This window comes from Colias philodice, chromosome 6 (genome assembly GCF_061535455.1).
Source record: "Colias philodice isolate Cphi_HAF_F1 chromosome 6, ilColPhil1 Martin Lab GWU primary, whole genome shotgun sequence".
Lineage (NCBI taxonomy): Eukaryota > Metazoa > Arthropoda > Insecta > Lepidoptera > Pieridae > Colias > Colias philodice.
In genome coordinates this window covers 6,911,081-6,935,364 of record NC_143091.1, presented here as the reverse complement: position 1 = coordinate 6,935,364, position 24,284 = coordinate 6,911,081, and the positions used below count along the sequence as shown (strand labels likewise).

General features: G+C 36.4%; 1 protein-coding gene across 2 annotated transcripts; it reads left to right on the top strand.

Moving 5' to 3' along the window:
• The first annotated feature begins 938 nt into the window (after window positions 1-938).
• LOC149487799 (uncharacterized) lies at window positions 939-24,061 on the top strand. Of its 2 annotated transcripts, none has more exons than XM_089696478.1 (5): window positions 939-1,193; window positions 17,178-17,338; window positions 17,670-18,496; window positions 20,412-20,556; window positions 22,561-24,061. In XM_089696478.1, exons 2-5 carry the CDS (start codon window positions 17,185-17,187, stop codon window positions 22,689-22,691), a joined length of 1,257 nt encoding a protein of 418 aa, XP_089552604.1. In that variant the 5' UTR covers window positions 939-1,193; window positions 17,178-17,184; the 3' UTR covers window positions 22,692-24,061. The 2 variants fall into 2 exon arrangements, with proteins under 2 accessions (XP_089552604.1, XP_089552603.1); XM_089696477.1 differs by having other exon boundaries at window positions 940-1,193; window positions 17,667-18,496.
• The last annotated feature ends 223 nt before the right edge of the window (window positions 24,062-24,284 follow it).

Here is a 24,284-nt window from a genome sequence, read left to right as displayed (position 1 = left end):
TATTCATGTATTAATCATTGAGTTTCAATCATTAATTTTAGGATAAATATCAGACTAAACAACATAATAAAATGTTAACGACAGCCTTGTCGTCGCCATTCCCGGCGCCAGACGTGGGAACTCCTACTTCTCTATCTATATAGAAGCTTGAGGGCTTTCGTCTGACTTATTGTGCACAAAATCAATACAAGCTCATTTACATTAGGACAAAGAAATAAATTAATTGATGTTAATGCAAAAGCTTTAACTGGTCCCGTGTAACAACGTATTTCCTACATAGATACATAAATTGTCGCACTAGTCTTTTTAACTAACAATACATATTATTATAGACAACCCTTGAAGAATACAAATGTATCACAAAGTGTAAGAAACTATGGTACAAGACATCCGCTTTTTAATTTATCTCGTGTCAAGTGTTTAAAGCAGGTTTGTTTAAAAAAGATTGCGGCTGTTCAAAATCATTCATTTGATATGCTTGAATGCTTTCTTAAATGGTGGTAAAAGGGTCCCCAAGGGTGATATTATGCAGGTACACAATACTGAGGACCATTTTTTATCTATGACATTCTTGACTAGTCAGAAAGGTACCGATTGCGGTATTATGAAGCAATTCATGAATTATTTAGAGAATTGTTCTTAAGGTATTTCGGTATAGTTAATAAATTATTATTATTCATGAATTAGGTATATTTTGTAATTATCCCACAATATAAATCTCACAACACGATATTTTATTAAAAACACCTCTACTTTTAGCATTCAGTTGTACTTTTCAAAAGAAAAATAGTAAAGCCGTCACTAATAGCCGTTATTAAATGTTGTAAATGAAAAATGTCTCTATCCTTTTCTAACACTCTGCTGAAAATATTTCCTTTTCATTTGGCGCTCACAAACCCACAGATAAACAACGTCTGACAGCGCGGGCTTAGCGTAAGTTTTGAGGTTATGTTAGTGTAATTCCAACGGTCGCGTCAAACGTACGCGTCAACATTGGCTGGTGCAGTGTCATTTGTTGATATGATAGAGTTCGATTCATATTCGTATAAACTTTAAGTGCATTCCTTAAGTGCCTCACATTCGGTTATTTCAATTGATTTGTTGTTTCTTAACTTTAGAATGATTATGTGGCTAGTTTTATAAAATTATTTTTAAAAACTGTTGTGGATTTATTTAATTGCAACTACTCTAAGGTAAGTCCTCTTAAATAATTAATAATAATAAGTTAACCTTTATAAAGCCTTTAAATTAAATAAATTTTGGAAGTAGTTAAAAAATTAAATTTTTTCAATTATTTTGTAACGTTCCAATTTTTATATACTATGGTCATGGTTACATGATTTTTTACGAACTTTCATTGAACGAAGAAACTAGATTATAAATCAATTGACATTTTTATTAATTTCTATTTTAAATTTTAGTTATATTCCTTGATAGTACTTAATTCTAGAAGTAATAACAGTACATACTGTCGTGACGATTTTTCTATTTTCTACGGTTTCGTTTTACTTTAACCAATTGAACTGTCCGTAATCAACTTTAGCGAAACCAAAACGTTAATCTAGATGGATATGGAAGCAATTTAAAACTATTCAATCAGCTGGAAAACTGATAAGTAAATGTTTGAAAAACCCTATTTGAACGCTGCAGGCACTGGGGTCCGTACGTCCCCTTGCAGTATGACCCCTTACGCTACACTCCGCTACACAATTGAACAAATAGCCTGTGCATCCATAAGAATCGTATTTTGATATCATGAAGGATCAAATTTCCACAAATTTCCGAATCAGTAAATATTGCAGGACCACCATCGTAGTGCATTGATGTAACACTCTCATTTTATTGCCTATACAGCATGCATATTGGGATATATACCACGGCTCACATCAACCCATTAGAAGATTAATCCATCGTATTGTTATAGCGGTCTTTGTAGTGTAAATTACAACATGTGTGTTATCTAACCGCTCTTCTTTAAACTGCACGTTGTTACATTATTTGTATCATTAACTATATACAAATCCCTTTCCTTCAAAGGTTATTTTAATGCTTCTAATGAAAATTGCATGTATAAATTGAAATTTAAGCAACTTAACGAAATGTCTCAGAATTTTGTCCTTGTCATATTCTTGGTAACACAAAGAAGGAAACTTAGGTCATTAACGCGGATTCAAACTTGATCTTCCTATTATGGATAACGAGTGTGGGATACGAATTAATAAACCGTTGCCGTTATTCCGTCAGAATTACGATATTGTTGTTCTGGTTTCAATGCCAAAATGTACCAAATAAAAAGTAGGTACCTACTTCATCCTACGTATGCATCCCTATCTTCAAAATAAAAAAGTTTCTTCTGTAATTCCATTCCAAATTGCTCTTGGGAGAAATATAATAAGGTATCTACCCACTGCTCTCAATGTCAGCTTTTTACGGCACTTCGCTATCATCTCGTTCCTCTATGAATCGAATATTCGAGTTGAAACTCTACATATTTGAGTTGAGACTCACTCCATGTATACCTAAATAAATAAAGCACAACGTAGGTACACAACGCAATTTAATCCTTGATCTATAACAAATGCCAATTCTACTTTTGGCAGTACCTAAGTTTACAACCTTTCACGCTTTCAAGTCACGACAGTTTCTATATTAGTTACTTACTGGTTCATATTCTTGTTGAAGTATTACAAATAATTTATATTAATTCAATTATATAACTAGTTGTTAATCACGATGTGGTCTGACTCCCGTCAATGTAATTTCAGGTTCTCTGAAGTTTAGAAATCACTAGGACATGTATGCAAGTCTGATTCCTAAGACTTTCCTACACTTAAACGTAAAGTTGACGAGACTAATTTTATGTTTCATGATTTAGCAGACTTTTCTTAATTCTTTATAAATTATGAAAAAATTGTCCCGTCTACGTATTAACGTAGGATAATAACGTAGACGGGACAATACAATTTTAGCTAATGCTAAAATTGTATTATACTTTTTCCAATAGGATTTAATAAGTAAACTCAAACTCAAACATTTATTGATTCAATTAGATTTCTTATAAAAGCACTTTTGAATCGTTATAACATTTTTTAATATTAACCACCGATTCGGAAAGCAGTATCTATAGAAAAGAACCGGCAAGAAACTCCATAGTTGCTCTTTTTAAAGTATCAATAGTCCATGTTGTATCCTTTGTACCTCAAAAAAAAATACAGCAATGATTTAACGAAACGAATTATGTATTTGCATATCATATTTGATAATTAGCATACATATAGTAAAAAACCAAACGTCATATTTTTATCATTTTACAAAACGTAAATGTTTACAGATTGTAATAAAGATTACAAGATTTTTATTAAACGACCTAGAATTATAATTTCTAATAGATGACTTTATTAAACCAACGTGTCGTAAAATATTCATTATGTTTGTCTCTGAGTATTATTGAAGGCTAATTTTTTGTATGTAGAGTCTTGAATAGGTATAATAAGTATTATGGATAATGATATGTTTAAATTTGCTGCAAGGCTAATAACAATTCAAGCAATACAATGTACCTATAAAGATTCGTCACAAGGCACTTAATTGTCTATTGATTCCTATTAATCATCAATGTGGTCAAACTGAATAACATGAGCGTATGTTATTAAGATATTATTTTATAATTTATTCATACACTCATTCATGGAGAGGAAGGAAAATTTACCATAATATTAGTTGATAAGAAATTATTTTAATTCATAATTATTCACGTAAATATATGACGCATTTCCAAAGTGGCGCTGAATTGACATCGACTCTACCAGGATAAAGTTTCTACTATTGCATAAAATTATTTACGATAGTTAAGGTAGTTGTTAAATCTGTATCTCTGGTTGATCTTGCTAAATAGTATTTATTTTTCTTTTTTTTTTAAACAAACTTTTAACGTGTTTTTAGAAACGTTAAACAAGAAGAATGTAGCAATTGTATACAGTCAAATGCTTACTCTAATTATAATTGAAAAAAATGTAACTGCTCTAGATGTAGTGACAACTCAAACTATCAATCAGAAAACCAGAGCAAACCGTTTTCACTCGAGATTGAATCACAAAGGAGACCAAACTGAATAATGACAAAGAACGGGAAGCAATTTCCCAGAGTTCTTTCTATCTGAGATCTAGGGCATTCACTATGGGAAGACTCTTGATTCGATACTGAACACCATTGTGTACTTAGAAGATGTACCGTGACAACACTCAACAGTACCGTACGCCCCACTTACTTGCAGAAATCATATGTGCTAGAACCATACTATTAGTTCTATCCATAAAACGTAATATAACTCATAACTATACAGCTATAGTAACTAGACATTATATTTTAAAAGATCGTCCATAAGTAATGCTCTTGGCCTTTTGATAAAGAGCCTAAAGGTATAAAATATAAGGTTAATTGTTTACATGGCATGACTTAAAACATGACATATCTTATGTAGCCGGTTCAAGGTTTTGGTAAATAACAATACAGTCGCGGGTCACATTCCTAAGGGCCCAGTACCACTATCGCTCTCATAGTCACGCATAAATCTTGGTTTCATTAATAAATGTGGGCGCAGCGAAACACGAACCCGTTACACGCAACATAAATTCGTATTAGTATTATTATGATGTAAATATTTATCATTTGTTATTGAGACAGTATAGCAACAACGTGCGTAAGTGAGGTGTCATGAAAAAACTACTCTAACGAATTATAGGCCTGTTGAATGGAAGTGTGTTATTCGTTGTATTCATAGGCATAAACTATCATGAAGAATGAGGGTTAAGGCATGAATCTGAGCATGTAATTATCAACAGCTTGGAGATAAACATGAAATGAAAATGGTCTCTACAATCTACATATTAATGCAGTCAAACAATGTTCTTCAATAACAATTAAATATCTTCTTTCTTTCAATATATCATTTGTTTACGACTCTAAGCATATTAAAATTAAGATAAAATAATGTAATTTACTCATATAATATGTACTCTAATCTACTCAGATATATACCTACTCAGACAACTAGTATGGCCCTTAACGTGCTGTTACACATTCTACATTCTATTCGTATTCGTTAACGAATTGCTCACCCTTCAAAAAGGTCTTTAATTATGCCACTTATAACGGAAACACGAAGTACTTAAACAATTTCACACGTTTCAATGTTTGAGGCAAATGAACTTCTATACCGGAATCTCTAATTGGCACTAAATTCAGAGCAAAGCTTGAATCAAAACGTAAAGAACCTTTTTTAGCCAATATTAAAACTGCATCATATACAAGACATAATTATACCAAAATAATAACATCCGTCAATTAACGTTGAATTTATCTCTAGAATTAAGAAATTTATTTAAATACAAAGATTAATATTTATTCTAACGACAATAAATTGGATGTTTATAATTATATCAAAGACATTAAATTGAAAAGAAATTTCCAGAACTTCTTAAGGTCAGGTAAGATAAATTTTCATTTGGTAAAAATGTTACCTTTAGAAAGGTACAATGCATACCTATATTATTTATATTTAGCACATCGTGGGCTACGTTTGAAACATTTCGTTATGTTAATATTGAGTGTGGGTATATTATGTCGAGTAGGTACTTTGTGACGATGAAATCACTTGTAGGTGTAACTTGTTTAAAATTGAAATTAGACATGTGTACAAATAAAATAATTTTGTATAAGAAAACAATTTACATAATAAATGTGGTCTTGTTTTATAATGCGGTTAATTTTTTGCTTCGATATATTAAACTAAAGGTAGGTATGTTAGTAATATTTTTAATCGTACCCTCATACATTATTCATGTGTAATAAATGATCTGAGTGACTCATATTTCAAGATTTTACTAATTAATACTATAATTGCTAATAATGTATTATACTCACAGAAATATATCGAGATATTCTCGATATATTTCTGTGATTATACTGTTATATAGTGTATTAACTAAAAAGCTACTTACTCACGAAAGCTGTTTATTATTATACTTTTCAAAGAACAAAAGAGATTAAATAACAATTCCATTGTTGGATAGAACGTTGCCAAAATTCTTGTAAAATCTTTTTGTTTTTGAAGTCCTTTTTATTTTATACGCAAAATGAACACTATCAGCCGTACAAATAAAAACTTGCTTATTCAAACCTTATGCAATGCATAGATATGATAAGAATAAATAAAGAATAAGGATGTCATAATTTCTTACAAATAAATTTGGAATAACGTCGATGTAACTATGCTCACGCTATGCAATAGGCGCGGAGCGGCAACGTAGCAATTCATTCACAAAATTATGAAAAACATTGAAATTGTCTACGGTTAAACCTTGGTGCTGTCATTTTGACGCTCGTTCGACTTCGTCGAATTTGTTGTGAAGTTTCATCATACGATGTTCTGTTTATTTATTTTTTAAATATTTATTTGAAATAATTTAAATATAACATTAATTATGCAAGCAAATGAAAGAGAACCCTATCCAATATCCGGAGAACAGAAGATAAACCCACCTTGAGATAGAGAGTTGCCAAATAACTGGTACTCAAAACATACAACTCCAAGCTTAGAAGATTTATATTTTCAACGAAAGTTTATATTATTGTGGTAAGTTTAGAAATAAGTGTTTTATGTATGTATGGTTTGGCGCATGGCGTAAATAAATAAATCATTATAAATATCAAAAGGGTTTTTCATAATTTCGTATATTTTGACATTTCATACTAAATTTTCCATTTCAATAGGTACGACTTGTATGATATGAAATTATTAATTTGCTCAACTTTTTCTACTTCTCGTATTACTCTCATTGCTATTATCTCAAATTTAGATTGAAAATAGGTTCTAAAACTTGTAAAACACAGCACAATGTACTAAAAAATACGTTATTACTTAGTTATGTCAGACTTATACTAGGGTGGTAGCCGGAATAAGGACGAAATAGCATTAGTATGAATACTTATTACGAAGTTATACTAGGTCTCATTTATTACGTGTTTATTTGTATGGTTTTTCCTTATTCTTAGTTTATTCTTTTCATAAAATGTTATAACTCGTTTATTTGTACGGCTGTTAGAATTCTTCAAATTGGTACTTTCTTATTACAACATTCATCATATTGGTCGCGCCAATATAAAAATATACGTAAATATATTCTCGATATGAAAGTGGACTGTATTTTGATCTACGTGGTGTTCGCAAAGAGGGATAGACAGGATCATACGGCACATACCTCGTCGGAGGGAGTAGCGTCCAGAACACACGCGCCGCCACGCGGTCAGGGTCCTCCAGCTCGCGGCGGGCAAGAACGGCGTCCAGTCCCACACTCCACACAAACACACACGCGGCGGTGAGCGCGACCAAGGGGCCGGGGCACGGGATACCCCGGTGATGTTACAAGGGCACAATGCCTGATGATCTAGAGAGCCTCGTGGAAGCTCTCCGGCGGTGGCCGAGTCCCGAACCTCGCGAAGGCACGGAGCGAACCCGACTGACTGCAGCGACACGAACGTCGCGTTCACGTCTTATTGGACGTGTCACGTGGTTAGTGACCACGCGGTGATTGGTTGTGCTCGTATGTAGGGAAGGATGAAGGAACACACCACAAACAATAAACGTTTAATTTCTACATTTACTATTTTAATTATATTGGCGTTACCATATCCACCCGCCCTAAATGGGTCACCATTTAAAACCAATCATAAGATATAGCGAAAAACTATGACTCTAGGATCGCATAATGCGCGCGGGTTAATAAAAGTCCTAAGAGCCACGGCGGTAATATAAATAACAAGTTCTATGGCTCTAGGAGCGCAAAATGCGAGCGGGATAATAAAAAATCCTAAAAGTCACGGCGGAAATATAACTAACAAATTCCATGACTCTAGGATCGCGTAATGCGAGCGGGGTATATAAATTCCTAAAGTCACGGCGGTATTACAACTAACAAATTCTATGACTCTAGGATCGCGTAAAGCGAGCGGGGTATAAAAAATTCCTAAAGTCACGGCGGTATTACAACTAAGAAATTATAAACGAAAGCGGTGCAAAACTTAAAATTAAACTTAACTAACTGCGGTAACATACTAATGCGATATAACTATTGTCTTGGAAGCGGACATAAACGAACGACCGGGCGAAGGTAAGTTCCCTTGGCGGTTCTAACTGTACAAACGCGCGCGACGTCGTCCTTTGAAGGATGTACTTTCTCTACGACGGCTAAACGCCAGGTTAGGGGCGGTGTATTATAATTTATCACAACCACGACCGTTCCAGGAGTAATAGGTGTGGAAGGCATATTCCATTTCTGCCTAACCTGCAAACCGTGTAAGTATTCCATTCTCCAACGTTTCCAAAACGACTGAACTAACTTGTCCAGTAGCGAATGCCTATCAAACAAACTGACGTGATCAGATTTGACTTGCGGTGCGGGTAAAGCTAATAAAAGCGCGGTTATTAAAATAACTACAAACAAATGCGTTATAATATTCATATATTTAATATGATAATAGTCAATGATCATGATAATTATGTGATCATTGCGCGGTAATATCACTGGATGCTTATGTGCATATTCCAGGGCGGAATCGCTTAGACGTCCGATGAGGATAAGTCTGTTGCGAATAAAAGGCCTCAAGCGGTTGAGAGCCTGCGAATAAAATTTATAAAAGAGTATATTATAATACTCCTCTGCAAAATATTTATTTTGCAGGGCGGGAATAATTTTATTCTCAGCGAAATTAGGTTCCTCTACGGTCATCATAACACCGCGGCGGGTTAATAATATAAGGAACCTATAAATATAAAATACACGACGCGACGAGACGCGAAGGGCGGTATCGTATAAAGCGCAATGCTTTATAGGCGGGCACACAGTGTGCGCTATTAATTTTCGTTCGGGAATGTCTGCAATAGACTCACCATTGAGACTCCTAAGAGGCCAATCAGATGGGTCCGAACGAGCCCACTGGGATCCGTGGAACCACAGAGGGTGCGATAAGAGATCTTGTGGCGTAATGCCACGCGAAAGAATGTCAGCGGGATTTTCAATACCAGAAACATGGTAGAAATTATCTGATGGGATGTTATACACGACTGTGGGAGCAACGAAGCCCATCATGTCCCACAGACGGGCGGCAATTGACAAGATGGAGTGCTTAGTGCACATCACATCGGCGGGAGCGGTAATTTTAAAATAAAAACAATCATGAACAGTAGACCAATGCAGACAAAATAATTTATGTTGCACGGTCTTATCAAACTCCACCGCGGAGGGTAAAAGTTTGTGCGAAGCGGGAAGATTATCTAACACATTTTTATTATTACTGTTCCACTTAACTAGATCCCACTGAGCTCCCTTAAACAAATCGATGAGCTGCTGCGACGCGGAAGCTGCTTCACATTCCGTGGGAATAGAGAAGGCGATATCCATATACAACGACGAAGACGCAATGCTACTCGCGAGCGGATATTTCGCGCCGTCATCTTCTACGAGCTGTCTTACCGTGCGTAGTGCATGATAAGGACTAGACTTGATGCCGAAGCAAACTCGATTAAATTGATAAAGCAGCAGCGGATCCTGCGGGCTGAAACGATATAAAAAACATTGAAAACGACGATCAAACTCACGCACGAATATCTGCAGAAACTGTTGGCGGCAATCGGCGGTCATGGCAATCGCGTGGAGACGAAAACCTAAAATTATTGTAAACAAATTGCCTTGTAAATTCGGCCCAACATGCAGAAGGTCATTCAACGAACGCTGGCTTCCAGAAGTTGGCATGCTAGCATCTAAAACCATGCGCAGCTTAGTCGACGATTTATCCTCGCGCAGAACAGCGTGATGCGGTATAATATAAATAGGTGTAGGGTCACGCGGATCATACGGAGGCGCGGGTGAAATATAATTTCTCGTTAGATAATCTTTTATGACGTCATCATATGCCAACCTTAATTTAGGTGAAGCTTGAAGCTTTCTTTCGAGGCACATGAAACGTTTGCGGGCAATATTTAAATGAGTCACCGAGAGTGTAGAGATCATCCTTAAATGGAAGCGAAACAATATATCTACCACTCACGGGATCGCGGGTTGTAGTTAATTTATAATATTCTTCACATTCAACATCATCGGGATGTTGAACGGGCGGTGCGGTAGGAAGCTCCTCGAGCTCCCAGAAACGCCTGACTAATGAGTCAATAGCGGCGGTCTCTTGAACGTGACAATACGTCAAGGGCGGTTTATGTATGTTAGGTATGGTGGGTACTGAACCCATTATTACATAGCCTAACACCGTGCGCAATGCAGCGGGCGCCGACGAGTCACGAGATGCATGAACTACGTCGGGGAGAAGCAGATGAGGGAACAGAGAAGCACCGATTAATAAATCGATTTTATTTGGCGTACCAAAACTCTCATCTGCGAGCGGTAAATGCGAAATATGCGATAAGACAGAAGTGTCTATAACAGCGGTAGGTAGTAAATCCGTAACATGATCAACAACTAGCGGTGAAATATTAAAAGATATGTTGTTGTCAAGACGCGAATAAAATTTTATATTTACGGAATTACTATTTATAATTTTTTCTGAACCACCGAACCCCTTAATAATAGTACGTTCGGTTTTCTGCGGTTTAATACCTAAACGTTCACAACATTCATTCGTAATGAAGTGACTTTGCGAAGCGGAATCTAAAAGCGCGCGAATAACAAGCCGTTCGCCTTTACAATTATAAGCTACGACTTCAGCGGTTGATAATAAAATAGTACATTGTTTATTCGCGGGCGCGTTGCATTGAAATGCGTTATCAGTATCAGCTGTATAGCTAGCGGTACATAGCGCAATGTCGGAGCGGACGCACTCGCCCGACGCGGACGGCGGTGACGGCGCAGGCAACGGCGGTGTGCTGCGCGGCGGGGGGTGAGACGCAGGCGCGGGAATGGAAGATTCGCGTTTCAAATGTAACATCGTATGATGTTTTAATTTACAAATGCGGCAATTAAAATTAGACGAACAACTAGAAACTCGATGTTTTATACTGAGACAATTTATACACGCGTTTCTATCCTTTACGTATTTCAAACGTTCCTGCGGACTCATTTTATGAAAATTCGAACATTTATATAAATGTTGATGCGTTATATTTGTACAAAGACAACTATATGCGGAATCAGCGGTTGTTACGTAAGACTGATACGTCTTAGGCGGTGCGGAAGAAGTATTATTTAAACTGCGGTTATAATTATTATACTTTCGAGGCGGTTTATTTATTCCCGAATTTGTGGAAGGATGAATGCGTTCTAATACCTTCGCACGAGTTTGAATAAATTGAACTAAATTATCAAAAGTAGGCATTTCACTACCAAACTTAGTCTCGAAAGCGCGAACAGTATCTGAGTCTAACTTCTTCAACGCGATATGAACAATCATTATATCTGTAATATTATCTAACTTTATATTCTGTAAGGCGCGCACTGCGCTAATAAAGTTATCAGTAAATAAATCAAAGTTTGTTGCGGACGGAGAAAGCAAAGGTTTAAAATCAAACATTTGATTTAAATACGCGGAAACCAACATACGTTTATCATCATATTTATCTTTTAAAGTTTGTAAAATTAAATTATAATTTTCAGCGGAGGGGGTTATACCAGCTATAACAGTTGTGGCCTTCCCCGTTAATTTACCTAGTAAATAATATAAACGCTCGGCATCTGTAAGGCCGGGATTGTTATGAACAACTGATTCAAAATTCGAAAGAAACAGCGGAAATGAGCGAATATCACCCGAAAATGGTACCAACTCGATAGGCGGCAATTTAGGCCTATTTTTATGCAAATTATTAATATCTCCGTGTGACGGACTTGGTTGCGAATATTGCGATTTAATTCTTATAACTCTGCTATATAAAGACTCGAATGCAACGAGGCTTTTATAATCAGGTTTCGCGGTAGGTGTTAATAATAATAAGCGAGTATTGTATTCGTCTAAACACTTTTCAAATCTTTCACGTAATGATTCTATCTGCGCGGACTCGTCAAGGAAACTTTCCATAAGCGAGGCGTTGTTATGAACGTTTAAAGACAAATCATACATTTGTTGCACCATTTCGAATATAACTTCGCGTTTAGCTAATAACATGGATAACTGCGAATCATTTATATCTTCCGAATCATTAACATCCGAAGCGTCACTATCAGGTAACTTAGTCATTTTCTTAGGCGGCATTTTTAATAACAAAAGTATATATTCAAACAGAGAATGTTACAATACAAGTTACAATAACAAGTAATACGACTAAATAAAGTAGGTCAGCGACGCAAGCGTAATATGAACCGAGTATGAATTTTCAATATGGTCGGATTATAACAGCGGATCGCGGAATGACCTAGATAACGTTATAAATTTCGAACGCGGGTAGCGGGTAAATAAATATGATGAAATATGTTCGATTTATAATGATTTTAGCGTTATAACTGCGGATAAACGATATGAATATAGTTTTAATTAACTATTTTAATAATAATATACGCGTAACTTAATGTTACGGGCGGAATAAAATATATTTTAAGCAAAAATAATAGATGACGCAATGTCGATCTATGCGGTTATAGTTATTTCACAATGAATGTACTATTAAATCACTTATTAGGGCCTACAATGAGTATCCTAATAAGGGCGGGTTTAAAATATATTTTATATGAATAGTAGAAGACGCATTGTCGTTCTATTATATGCGGTATATTAAATAGTATTTCGCATTGAAGATACTACTAATCGCTTATTAGGGCCTACACAATGAGTATCCTAATAAGGGCGGTGGAATCATCAGGTAATGGTTACTATCCGGGTCGAAGGTACCACTCAATGGTTACTATCCGGGTCGAAGGTACCACTCAATGGTCGCGCCAATATAAAAATATACGTAAATATATTCTCGATATGAAAGTGGACTGTATTTTGATCTACGTGGTGTTCGCAAAGAGGGATAGACAGGATCATACGGCACATACCTCGTCGGAGGGAGTAGCGTCCAGAACACACGCGCCGCCACGCGGTCAGGGTCCTCCAGCTCGCGGCGGGCAAGAACGGCGTCCAGTCCCACACTCCACACAAACACACACGCGGCGGTGAGCGCGACCAAGGGGCCGGGGCACGGGATACCCCGGTGATGTTACAAGGGCACAATGCCTGATGATCTAGAGAGCCTCGTGGAAGCTCTCCGGCGGTGGCCGAGTCCCGAACCTCGCGAAGGCACGGAGCGAACCCGACTGACTGCAGCGACACGAACGTCGCGTTCACGTCTTATTGGACGTGTCACGTGGTTAGTGACCACGCGGTGATTGGTTGTGCTCGTATGTAGGGAAGGATGAAGGAACACACCACAAACAATAAACGTTTAATTTCTACATTTACTATTTTAATTATATTGGCGTTACCAATATTGACACCGACGTTTAAAAGGACACACTTATAAAATTAACAAACAGATTTGTAATACTGAAACATAATACGGGTATCACATTTCAGAATGCCAATACATTGATCAACCAATCAAAACAATTAATAAACGATGTGGCGCGAAACTTAATATTTTTCAGCGGGACCATAGGATTATATTAATACTAGCTTTCCCGCTCGCGGCTTCGCCCGCGTTTTCGAAGAAAAACCCGCAGTTCCCGTCCCGTGGGATTTCTGGGATAAAACCTATGTGTTAATCCAAGTTACCCTCTATATGTGTGCTAAATTTCATTGTAATGGGTTCAGTAGTATTTGCGTGAAAGAGTAACAAACATTCACACACACATATCCATCCTCACAAACTTTCGCATTCATAATACATATTAGTTGGAAGGATAGGATAATAGCTGGCAATTAGTGGTTGTTTGTCAGAGCTGCATAGACCGTGAACCGGAAGAGCAGTGACCAAAGCTTTCCGAATTCGGCACACAACGGGACGGTCTGCGCAAATTAACTACACTTTCCCACCAAACCGCTAACTGGACTCATCCTCATAAAGATGAATTTATGAAACGAAATATATCGAAGCATCATTTGTAATTCTTATATGCTGTTGGATCATTTTAGTTATAACTATGCTGATTTAGATAAGGTGTTATTGTGAGGATTTTTTTAGATTTGCACGTGTACTGTGTTATGCTTTGAAATAAGAAACATTATCGATGTAGGCGTTTTTATAAACGACCAAGTATTAATTACTGATAGACGAAGTATTTATTTATTTCTAATGTTATGTTACGTTTAATCTTTGTGTTTGTGAAGGGAGTTAAAGCACTCAAAATATTCATTCTTAGTAGCTTAATCTACTTGGATATACTGGATGGGTTTAATAGAAAAACTCGGTAAAGCATATTTGTTTAAAAAAATGTACTTTATTCGAGTTAGCCCTATCGGTCCGGTGATATATTGTCCTTAGTCCTTACCCCGCTGCTATTGGACCCTTGGGTGGGCTATCGTAATACAGATCACCCTTAGATGTATGAGCTGTTGTCGGCGGAATTTAATTACACTCATGTTCCTCCCGAGAGATCCATACTTTAGTTGCGGTGGACGGAGCTATTGTTCGGATCACAATTTTTTCCTCCCTAGTTAGTCTAGTGGTCATTGTGTTTGTCTATAGTCTATACAAATTAACTACAAAATATTGTTTTTTCACTATTACATTTAAGAGAAACGGGCGACTTCAGCTGCAGTGTAAAGTGCCACATTAAAGTTTAAATTATTCGAATATAACTAATTAAAGTGCAAAATAAGGATTGAGGTGAAAGGAGCCTCCTTTTCTTATTCGACGAACACTTGACTAAATAGACTACAACATAACCTTATAAGAATTGAAGTTGATATAAAACTTCCTTTAAATGTATTACACAATAATGTATTGAAGAAGACATAATATACATTTTGTCATTTACTATTAGTTATATTATCTTCTATCTTAACAAGTTCATTTTATCCTCAATTTTTAATTGTGGGAGAAATTAATACTTGTACCTACATATTAATAAATAAATTACAAAATATATCAGCAGATATTAATAGTTCTCATATTATGCATAATTATATATACCAAAATTAGCATGTAACGGAGTCTTTGCCAATTAAGGAAATCGTGTGAAATTATAATACCATGCAACAATGGACCATACAAAGTCAAGTGTAGGGTTTTTGTTTAAACTTGAGATTTTATGGTAATGATAATTAAGATGGTAGTATTGTTAAACGAAATAACCATTACACTTTAAAGGCTAAGTTCACAGACAATTGAATTTCTGATTTGGACTTACTTATTTTGTTTGTATAACATGGGAGAAAAAAATACATTTTTTGTATATTTCCTCAAATCAAGAAAATGTATGGTCCGTTTCAGTCATTTTACAAAATACGTTACGTCTACCTGGGGAACGCCGACTATAGTTCAACGCTAATGTAACGACGTTTATCCAGCTTCATCCCATGTATTTATACCATTAAAAGGTCGTATTAAACAGACCTGTATGAAAATAAATCGTAATGACTATTTTGTATGAGTGGAAGACCGCAGCCAACCGGATATCCGCGGCGCGTCGGCACATTCGGCTGCACATCGGGCTCGTACACACGTATGGACTTAAAATAGTGCTATTAAACAGTTATCTTTATTGACACTACTGAAACAGTTTCTTTATAAAAACGATGTAATGAAATATTGAGGAAACTATGGTAATTACATTGTAACCTTATTACGTTTTGCTACGAAGACTGTTAATAATTTTGCAATTATGAAAAGCTGAGTTTTTAAGGTTAATGTGTGTTTAGAGTTTTTATTACCTTAAAAAACGGAATTATATGTAGTAAAGGGTCAATGTACTTAGAATGGTGTTGAAAAAATTAAGGCTACGTTAATTTCAATCATGTTTTGTTTTTAACAAGCTAAAAACTGGAATACTCTATGTTGCTCTACATTCAATATTTGGTGGGCAACAGTGAGACTATATCGATAATACTTCTAAAATATTTTCATGCAGTAACTAGATTTGGATTTAAAAATTAATAATAGCAAGCGCACGTAACCGACATAATAATATGTTTACCTTGACATCAGCGACTTAAGGGATTGTAGCGCTTTAAATGCTATGTCGCGAAATCGTTAGATGACTGATAATGAAACTATGATAAGGAGTCATGTACATTGACTCTACGTTTTTTACAGCTACCTTCTAGTAAAAATATTTCTAAATCAAAAATATAAATAATTCTCAATTTATTTTTAAATGTTGGTATATTAAGTAATTCTTCCAAAAAAATCTAGACGCTAGTCCGATCTCTAACCCAGCATGAAATTTGTTAGCAATTTAGAGTTTATGACTGTTATAGAAGGTAGTTAGTGTCCATGACATTTCTAAGATGAGCATGAAACTAATTACGAATACAAAAATGTAATAAAATAATTTGCAGCTAAACTTCAGAGAGCATAAACATACAATTTATGTAATTCATACTCAAAACACCTATTGACAATGAATTAACATATGTATTATATTATATCAATTAGTAACCAACTCCTTCTAGTATTAAACTCTACTATTAAGGTATGTAGAGCTTAGACGATGTAATTTTTAGGTCAATCCAAATAAGGCTGACGGCTAGCACGTTAGTATAAAACATGGTTACCGGACGTAGATATTTACGCGACCTAAGCCCACTCCGTGTGGGTGTTATGGTGGTCAGTTTTTATGTCTTGACATTAATATTAATACATTCTAAACTCACCTTTATATAATCGCAATAAGATGCATTATCTTTTGATACAACCCTACCTATGATACCTTTATAAACTGTTGAAAATGCATCATGTTTTGACACCAAACCGCAGTTAAACAAACAAAGCATATGTTTATTAAAACCTTACTCAGTCTATGCAAGACAAACATATGGTGTTGTCTAATTATACACGTTTCTTATAAGCTCAAACGGTTACTATATTTAGCGATGCGCTGCTTGGCGGACTATTAAACCATTAAACTCAGACATTAATGACAACACAAACACTTTACATAATAGTGCGTTGATCTTTCAAGGATTTTGTGATTCTCATGCTATTAACAATTCTGTGTATTCCTAAAATGGTTATATATCTTTTTTAATTGGAATTTCAGTTAAATCATGGGTGCGCCTGCGTGGGGCACGCGTGGTGGCGGTGACCGACCACGGCTGCTTCGTATGACGCCTCTTAGACATAGCTTTGCAGCACCCGCGACACCACCAACACAGACACCTCGCACACACGATTATGCGTCAGATGCTGATACGAAAAAAGGTAATTGAAAAAGTTTAGTTCCTTTGTTTAAATGATAGCTTTATTGTATTTTTGTTAAAAGTGTTGTGCTAAGAGGATGTAGGTGGTCTGATGCCTCTATCACAATGACGCTGTTTATTATTCACGTTTAAAAGTAAAGTGATCGGATACGGGCCTATAACCAGCTGCAAATCATTTAATAAATACTTGATAACCTTTAACATAAATAATAAGTATAATAATGGCCATAGCTTATACTTTACTTTTAAAAACGAATTTATAAATGTAGCATTATTTTATTTGTTTAAATACGTAATGAGATATAAAATGTAATTTTAAATGTTTTCAGAAGATAGTTGGAATGCCAACTTATCTCAGAGATGGCGAAAGTTACGACGGAGATGTTCTCGGCTGCGGCCTGGATCAGGGAATCGTGAACCTAGTCCTGTACGTTGTTCGCCATCCCCCCCTCGTCCGCCTCCACACTGTTCCCCCGCTCCCGCTGCTAAACTCTCATTCAGACATCGTGGCAAAGTGTACACGACAGCATCTCTGCGAGTGACCAGCGGGGCGCCTGACATCCTTCGGGCTCTCGGAAAACTTGGAGGTGGATTGAGAAGACGAGCTCTATCGGCACATGATGTTCTTACACCCCCACAACAACAACCATCTACATTTTACGTACCTAGCCCGACATCTGGTCGGCAACCTTCCTCGCCATCTCCACCTCGACAAAACTCCACGCTTCGTCGACGTTGTAGTTCTCCAAATGTGTATCGAACCAAAAATGCAGCTCCTAGAGAGCGAGCACCGCTTATTAATCAAGAAGATGAGAGCAGAGATGTCGTTGACTATTCATATGGACTAGAACGTCGTAAGAATAGTAGGGATGGCCGGAGTCGGCCCTACAGTGAGAACGTTAATATGGACATTCCTATATACAAAAACGGTTATAATAGATTAGGAAGTGATACTGACAGATTATGGGAGGAACCGTATAGATTGCCCAGGGTTCAAGTACGGCAGGATCCTGTACAGCAATTAAGAAATGGAGTGTCGGAGCTTCGAGTGAGTTCCACGCCGCGGTCAACTCGCCCTCCCCCCGCGCCACCTGCTTCTGGCCAAAAACCGACAAAGCGACCTCCAGCCCCGGAACCGAGAGACACACACACTTTTGAGGTAAGGATTCCTTTTTACACATAATACAGAATAAGATAACAATTGGTACAGTTTTGTATCAGTTTTTTTATGTAATAAGAAATGTTTGCACATATAATAAATCTAAAATCTATCTAAAACCTCTATCAAAATAACCTACTTCCACAAACGAGCTTGTGGTTTTATTTCAACGGGTCTTGATTATATTGCCTCAGAAAATAAAGGTGGTTTTCTATTTATTAAATTGAATAACAACGTAACATAACATATTAATAACTAGCTGACCTAGCAGACGTCGCGTTGTTCTGTCCCCTTGCCCCTCTCAATAAGTCTGCCTTTAAACGTAAAAGTCTTTTACGCTTAGCAATATATTTGGCGATTCATTTTTTTGACGTGACAACGTCTTATAATTCGATAGAGCCGGCTGCACGCACGAAAAAACATGACTCATGCGGCGTTACCTCGCTCTGAGGCGTTCCAAAGGCTTGAAGTGCAAGCGAGAGCGCGGAACGAGCGACAAAGAAGCACAATCGGACGTTGTCACGTTCAACTATCGTCAGTAAAACGACTTACAGACAACCAATTTTTTTTACATAGATATGCAAATTAGAGGTCCGCGCCGCAGTCCAAAAGCCCAGCGGCGGCGCGCCGGGTGCGGCACCCGGCGCGGCGCGGCGTCGCCGGCGTGGGCTAGTTATTTTTAAAGTTTAATTAGGGGGTGGGCGGGCAGTAGAAAAATCTCTCTTTAATTTTAATAAAAAAAATATTTTTATTAAAATCAAGTAGCTTAACTATTTAGTGATGAACATGATAATTATAAACATTGCCAATAATTTTATTGGCAATGTTATGTCAGAGCAAGCAAAGGAGCAGGTGGGCCACCTGATGTTAAGTGGTCACCACCGCCCATAAACACTTGTAACACTAGAAGTGTTACAGGTGCTTTGCCGGCCTTTTATGGACAAATAAGCTTTTTTCTTGAAGGCCCCAATGTCGTAGTTGTTCGGGAACACCGCAGGTGGCAAATCGTTCCATAGTTTCACCGTACGTGGAAGGAAGTTGCGGGTGAAGCGGACAGTGGTGGAGCGCCAACCATCCATTACGGCGTGTGGTCCAGTGGTGGAACTGTGCGGCTGGTAAAAGGTGGAACAATTCCTCAGAGCACTCTCCATAGTAGATTCTGTACAGTATACAGAGAGACGCAACGTCTCTTCGCACTGACAGTGGATCGAGCCTATCGGAAAGCCTACGGTCATCGACAATTCGAGCTGCTCGACGTTGGATGCGGTCAAGAGGAAGGAGTTGATACTGTGGGGCCCAGAGATGAGAACAGTACTCCATATGCGGTCGCACCTGAGCCTTGTACAGCTGAAGTCGGTGGGCCGGCTTGAAGTACTGTCTCGATCTACTGAGCACACCAAGTTTTTTCGAGGCTAATTTAGCCTTCGCTTCCAAATGACTGCGGAATTGAACGTCACTCGAGATTTCAACTCCGAGGATTCCGATATACTAAGGGGAGTACTTTTAAACCGATGTTCTACGACAAATGGGGTCTTTTTAGCGGTGAACGCGCAAACCTGTGTCTTTAGGGGATTGAACTCGACAAGATTAAGTTCGCCCCAATCCGAGACTTCTTGGAAAGAAGACTCGACTTCAGACACAAGTTTGTTTCGACTCTCATTGAGGCTTTCCTTTGAGGTGGGATAATCGATATATCGATATAGTACAAAAGTTGCCGTGTTGTAGACAACAACGCGTGCGTGACACATGGTTCGCGCGCAAAATTTGAACTCGGCGCCAATTTTTCTGTGACCCGGCGGCGGCGGCGGCGCGCCGGGGTCTCTCGGCGGCGGCACGCCGGCGTGGCGCGGACCTCTAATGCAAATTGAAACTGACTAATAACTGGTTAATTTAAATTCGTGATATCAAATTTCAGGTGCGTTTCACAAAGTCGGCTGGTGGCAAAGGTCTCGGTTTCAGCATAGTGGGTGGCCGCGACTCTCCCCGGGGTGATATGGGAATCTTCGTAAAAACAATATTTAATAACGGACAAGCGGCCGAATCCGGTTTACTACGGGAAGGTAAGAAATTTCACTTCAATATTTATATGGACATATTTTGGTCGACCAACAAAACATTATATGAAAGTGAACCAGTTCTGCGTACTTGATATTATGTCCTTTTTAAATATTAAATTCAGATACTGATCTCAAAATGATGCTCAGGTGTAATAGGTACACATTATAAATAATTGAGCTATCTATTTCGTCTATTCTTTCTTAGATTGAGATAAATTTTAGACGAAAAGGACTCGGCCTCGTCGGATTTCGAGGTTAATTACCTAATTACCAAAAATGTTCATAATTAACTCTGAAAAACTAATATTTAAAAAAAGTTTTTGCAGCTGTAACGACCACTGAGCTTGTACCAAAATATTTCCTACATCTAGCATATTTAAAGCAATATTTTATTAGTTTAATAATTATTAATACGATATTGTCAAATAAAAATATGGTACTGCAGTGACAGTTACATCCAAAGCATTCAAATCCCTCACATTCTCAGGCTTTATTATTTCAATATTTTATGCACAAAGTTCTATGGTGTTTTATAACGTGAACATTCCTTTCCGACGGTTAAAACAGCTGCATTTCACATTGGCCGCACACCCCATACTATGCACATTTCACCTGGCTTATTGATTTATTCATACCTCTATAGAAGGTTTTTACAGTTCCCTTAGAAATTATAAATAGGTCAAAATTATAAAAAAGGCGGAATAAGACAATAAGGCTTTTCGTAATAACACCTAGTCATTGTTATGCACTTATGCATTACGAAACGATAATTAAAAGTTGATATTTTTGTATTGGGAAATTAATTGCGTACGTGCGTTGGTCTGATCAATTTCTAGCTTTCTTTTTTTCATGATTTATTTTTTCACAACTATTTTTGTGTAACATAACTGTACAAATGTTTTTTTCGATAAAGCTTCGATTTATTCGTATCAAAAAATAAATTATTTTTAATAAATTATTTTTCAATAAATTATGCACCTTTTCATATATACCTACTTACATATGAAATTAGTTGAAAAAGTTTTGATCAAAAAGTTTCAAAAATGTATGAATTACTATAAGCAAATCAATGCATTAACATGATTTTTATTAATAGACGCCCCGGTTTTCGAAATTTGACCTTCCCACTCTCACGACTAAAAACTCTCACCTGCGTTCCACTGCATGTGTGACGTAGCCGATGAATTTACATTCAACTAATCTGTATTGTGATACAAAAAAACAGCGACATGTTTTAACTCGATATGTGGAACACTGTATTAGCTTATTTTGTTGGATAGTCTAATAACGAGTTAAAAAATTGTCAACATAAAATGTACTACTTGTGGTCTGTGGCCAATTTTTAAGGCACCCTATCGCTAAGTTTCCATAATAAGTAATATCACACACGCCAATAGAAGTGGCTATGAAAAATATTTCAAAATGGGATAAAGTCCTTTTAAGAGTGATCAAATTATGTGGAGAAGCAAGTTTTACTGCATGTTTTATGTTTAAAATAAATAAATATTATCTACTTCTTCCTACTAGGTACTGCCGTCGTCACAACAAACCGCCGCTAGTACCTACTTCTCAGTTTTAATTTGTTTTTTTTTTCTTCATATTGTCACTTTTAGTGTAGGTATAATTAAGAACATTAATTGAAATATCACACATCATCTTGCTTATTAAATGTAAGTTAGTGAAAATATTTATTTAGATGCCTTTATATATGGTACGGGAGGCTACAACCGCTCTTCCCCCCAACCGAGCTCCAGCTGACGTTCACGAGGCTTCATAATACTATACTTTGATGCATTTTACTAATTACCGCTTGAGAGGAACTTGGTCATAAAATCTGTTCCTGGCTCCCGTACCAATACCTAATAAGCGAAAACGTAAGCGTACCTAATTATTTCAGAAAAAAAAAACACGCAGGATATTTTAATTAATTTATCAGTATGTCATACTCTATCCTAATTTTATCATATAGTATAGAATATTAAACTTATCTATACATTCATGTTCCAGGTGACGAAATCGTATCAGTAAACGGTAGGGGAACAGCGGGTCTAACCCACGGGGAGGCTATAAGGTTGTTCAAGGACGTCCGCGCGGGGCCCGTGTTACTGCGAGTATCAAGGCGGGCTCCTGCACGCTGACTGCCCTGCGCCTGCTGTGGGGACCCACTTCAGGCGCCTAACTATTCTACTATATGAATGTTGTATTAAACGAAATAATTATATATGAATTTTTGTCTGTAAGAATTCTTGAACTATGCGACTAAGAATGGGAACGATTCAGCGCCATCTTGTGTCCGTCATTGAATTCGAATCAGTGAATTCGAACGAATAACTGATGGAGTTTATAATTTGTTTTGCAATTTTATGCAGACAAAATAAAATAGAACGTAAATCGTGTATTGAAATAATATTTAACACAAAGGTCATCGACGTTCTTATTCTTAGTTAGATTGCATTATACTACATATTTGAGACTTTCCTGATGCACAATACTATAGCTTGAGAATTAGAATCCTGAACATAAATTGTAGAGCAGTGGCGGAATTAACATCATCAAAATTAGAAATTAAAGTCTTCATAGACAAGAATCAGTTAATACTGATTTTAGCAAATTCGTACAGTGTGGTCACAGGACCTCACGCGCGTTTTAATTTTAACGGCTAATTCGCATTAAATACTCGTTTACGTCTTTAATTTGTTGTTGTCTGTTGGTTAATTATAAGCTGCTGTTTGCTGCATTCATGTAAATCTTCTACTGAATTGATATTTGTGTATTGAATAAATCTGTAACAGTTTCTTGGGTCTGTTGACCACTATTGTAAGTAACTGCGTAATAAATTAACATTTAAAGTATTCAATATTTATGATCGTTAAACTTAAACTACTTTTCATCTATTATTTATATTTCAATTATAAGTGTCATTATTGTATGTATTTGAATTTGTAATTTAATTATTCTTATTAATATTATGATCTACCTACAACTATTATGTATGTAAAACAAAGTAAATTCGAAAATGAATTCTTACTGGGAAAGTTCTGTCTTTTTAACGTCTTGAATACAATAATTATAGAATTAATTTATTTCCAACGCAGTGTAACTATGTATTGTAATAATTGAATTGGATATTGAAGCTTGTAATTTATAATTGAAGCAGTAGTGTTGTATTTTCTTTGTCATTTGCTTAGAAATTCGTCCATAAGTTGTTTCTCAGTATTGAGTGAAAGTTTTAATTTATTTCAAATCGTAAATCTGAATTCACATCTGAACTTATATATAAAAATATATATGTAATGGTGAGTTTTTCTTAAATAATTCATGTTCAAAAAATTGTAGACTTTATTTTATATATTTACAAAGGTTAATATTACAAACAACTTCAATATTCAACTGTAAAGAGAAATGCAGTGGGTATTTTATCCATGCAAACGCTCTCGTCTATTTTCTCCTTGGTAATTAATCTTAGATCACACAGAATTTTAAATATCATCTTCGATGACCCTATGATTTTTTTTAGGGATGTAACGATACCGATACAGATACCGATATATCGGCCGATATATCGGCAAGCCGATATATCGGTATCGCCGATAATAAATCAACCGATACCGATATTTTTTTATTAAATTATTTCTTTTCTTTTATGTTTTTGCATTGTATTTATTCATATTGTTTTATTTCTGTTTCTGTAATAGTGTTAAGGAAGAGCGGAACCTCCTGACACAAGCATT

Coding starts and splice junctions, on each gene's coding strand:
- LOC149487799 (XM_089696477.1), top strand. CDS start 17,185: ATGGGTGCGCCTGCGTGGGGCACGCGTGGTGGCGGTGACCGACCACGG. Junction 17,339..17,666: donor AGATGCTGATACGAAAAAAG/GTAATTGAAAAA, acceptor AAATGTTTTCAG/AAGATAGTTGGAATGCCAAC. Junction 20,557..22,560: donor ATCCGGTTTACTACGGGAAG/GTAAGAAATTTC, acceptor TTCATGTTCCAG/GTGACGAAATCGTATCAGTA.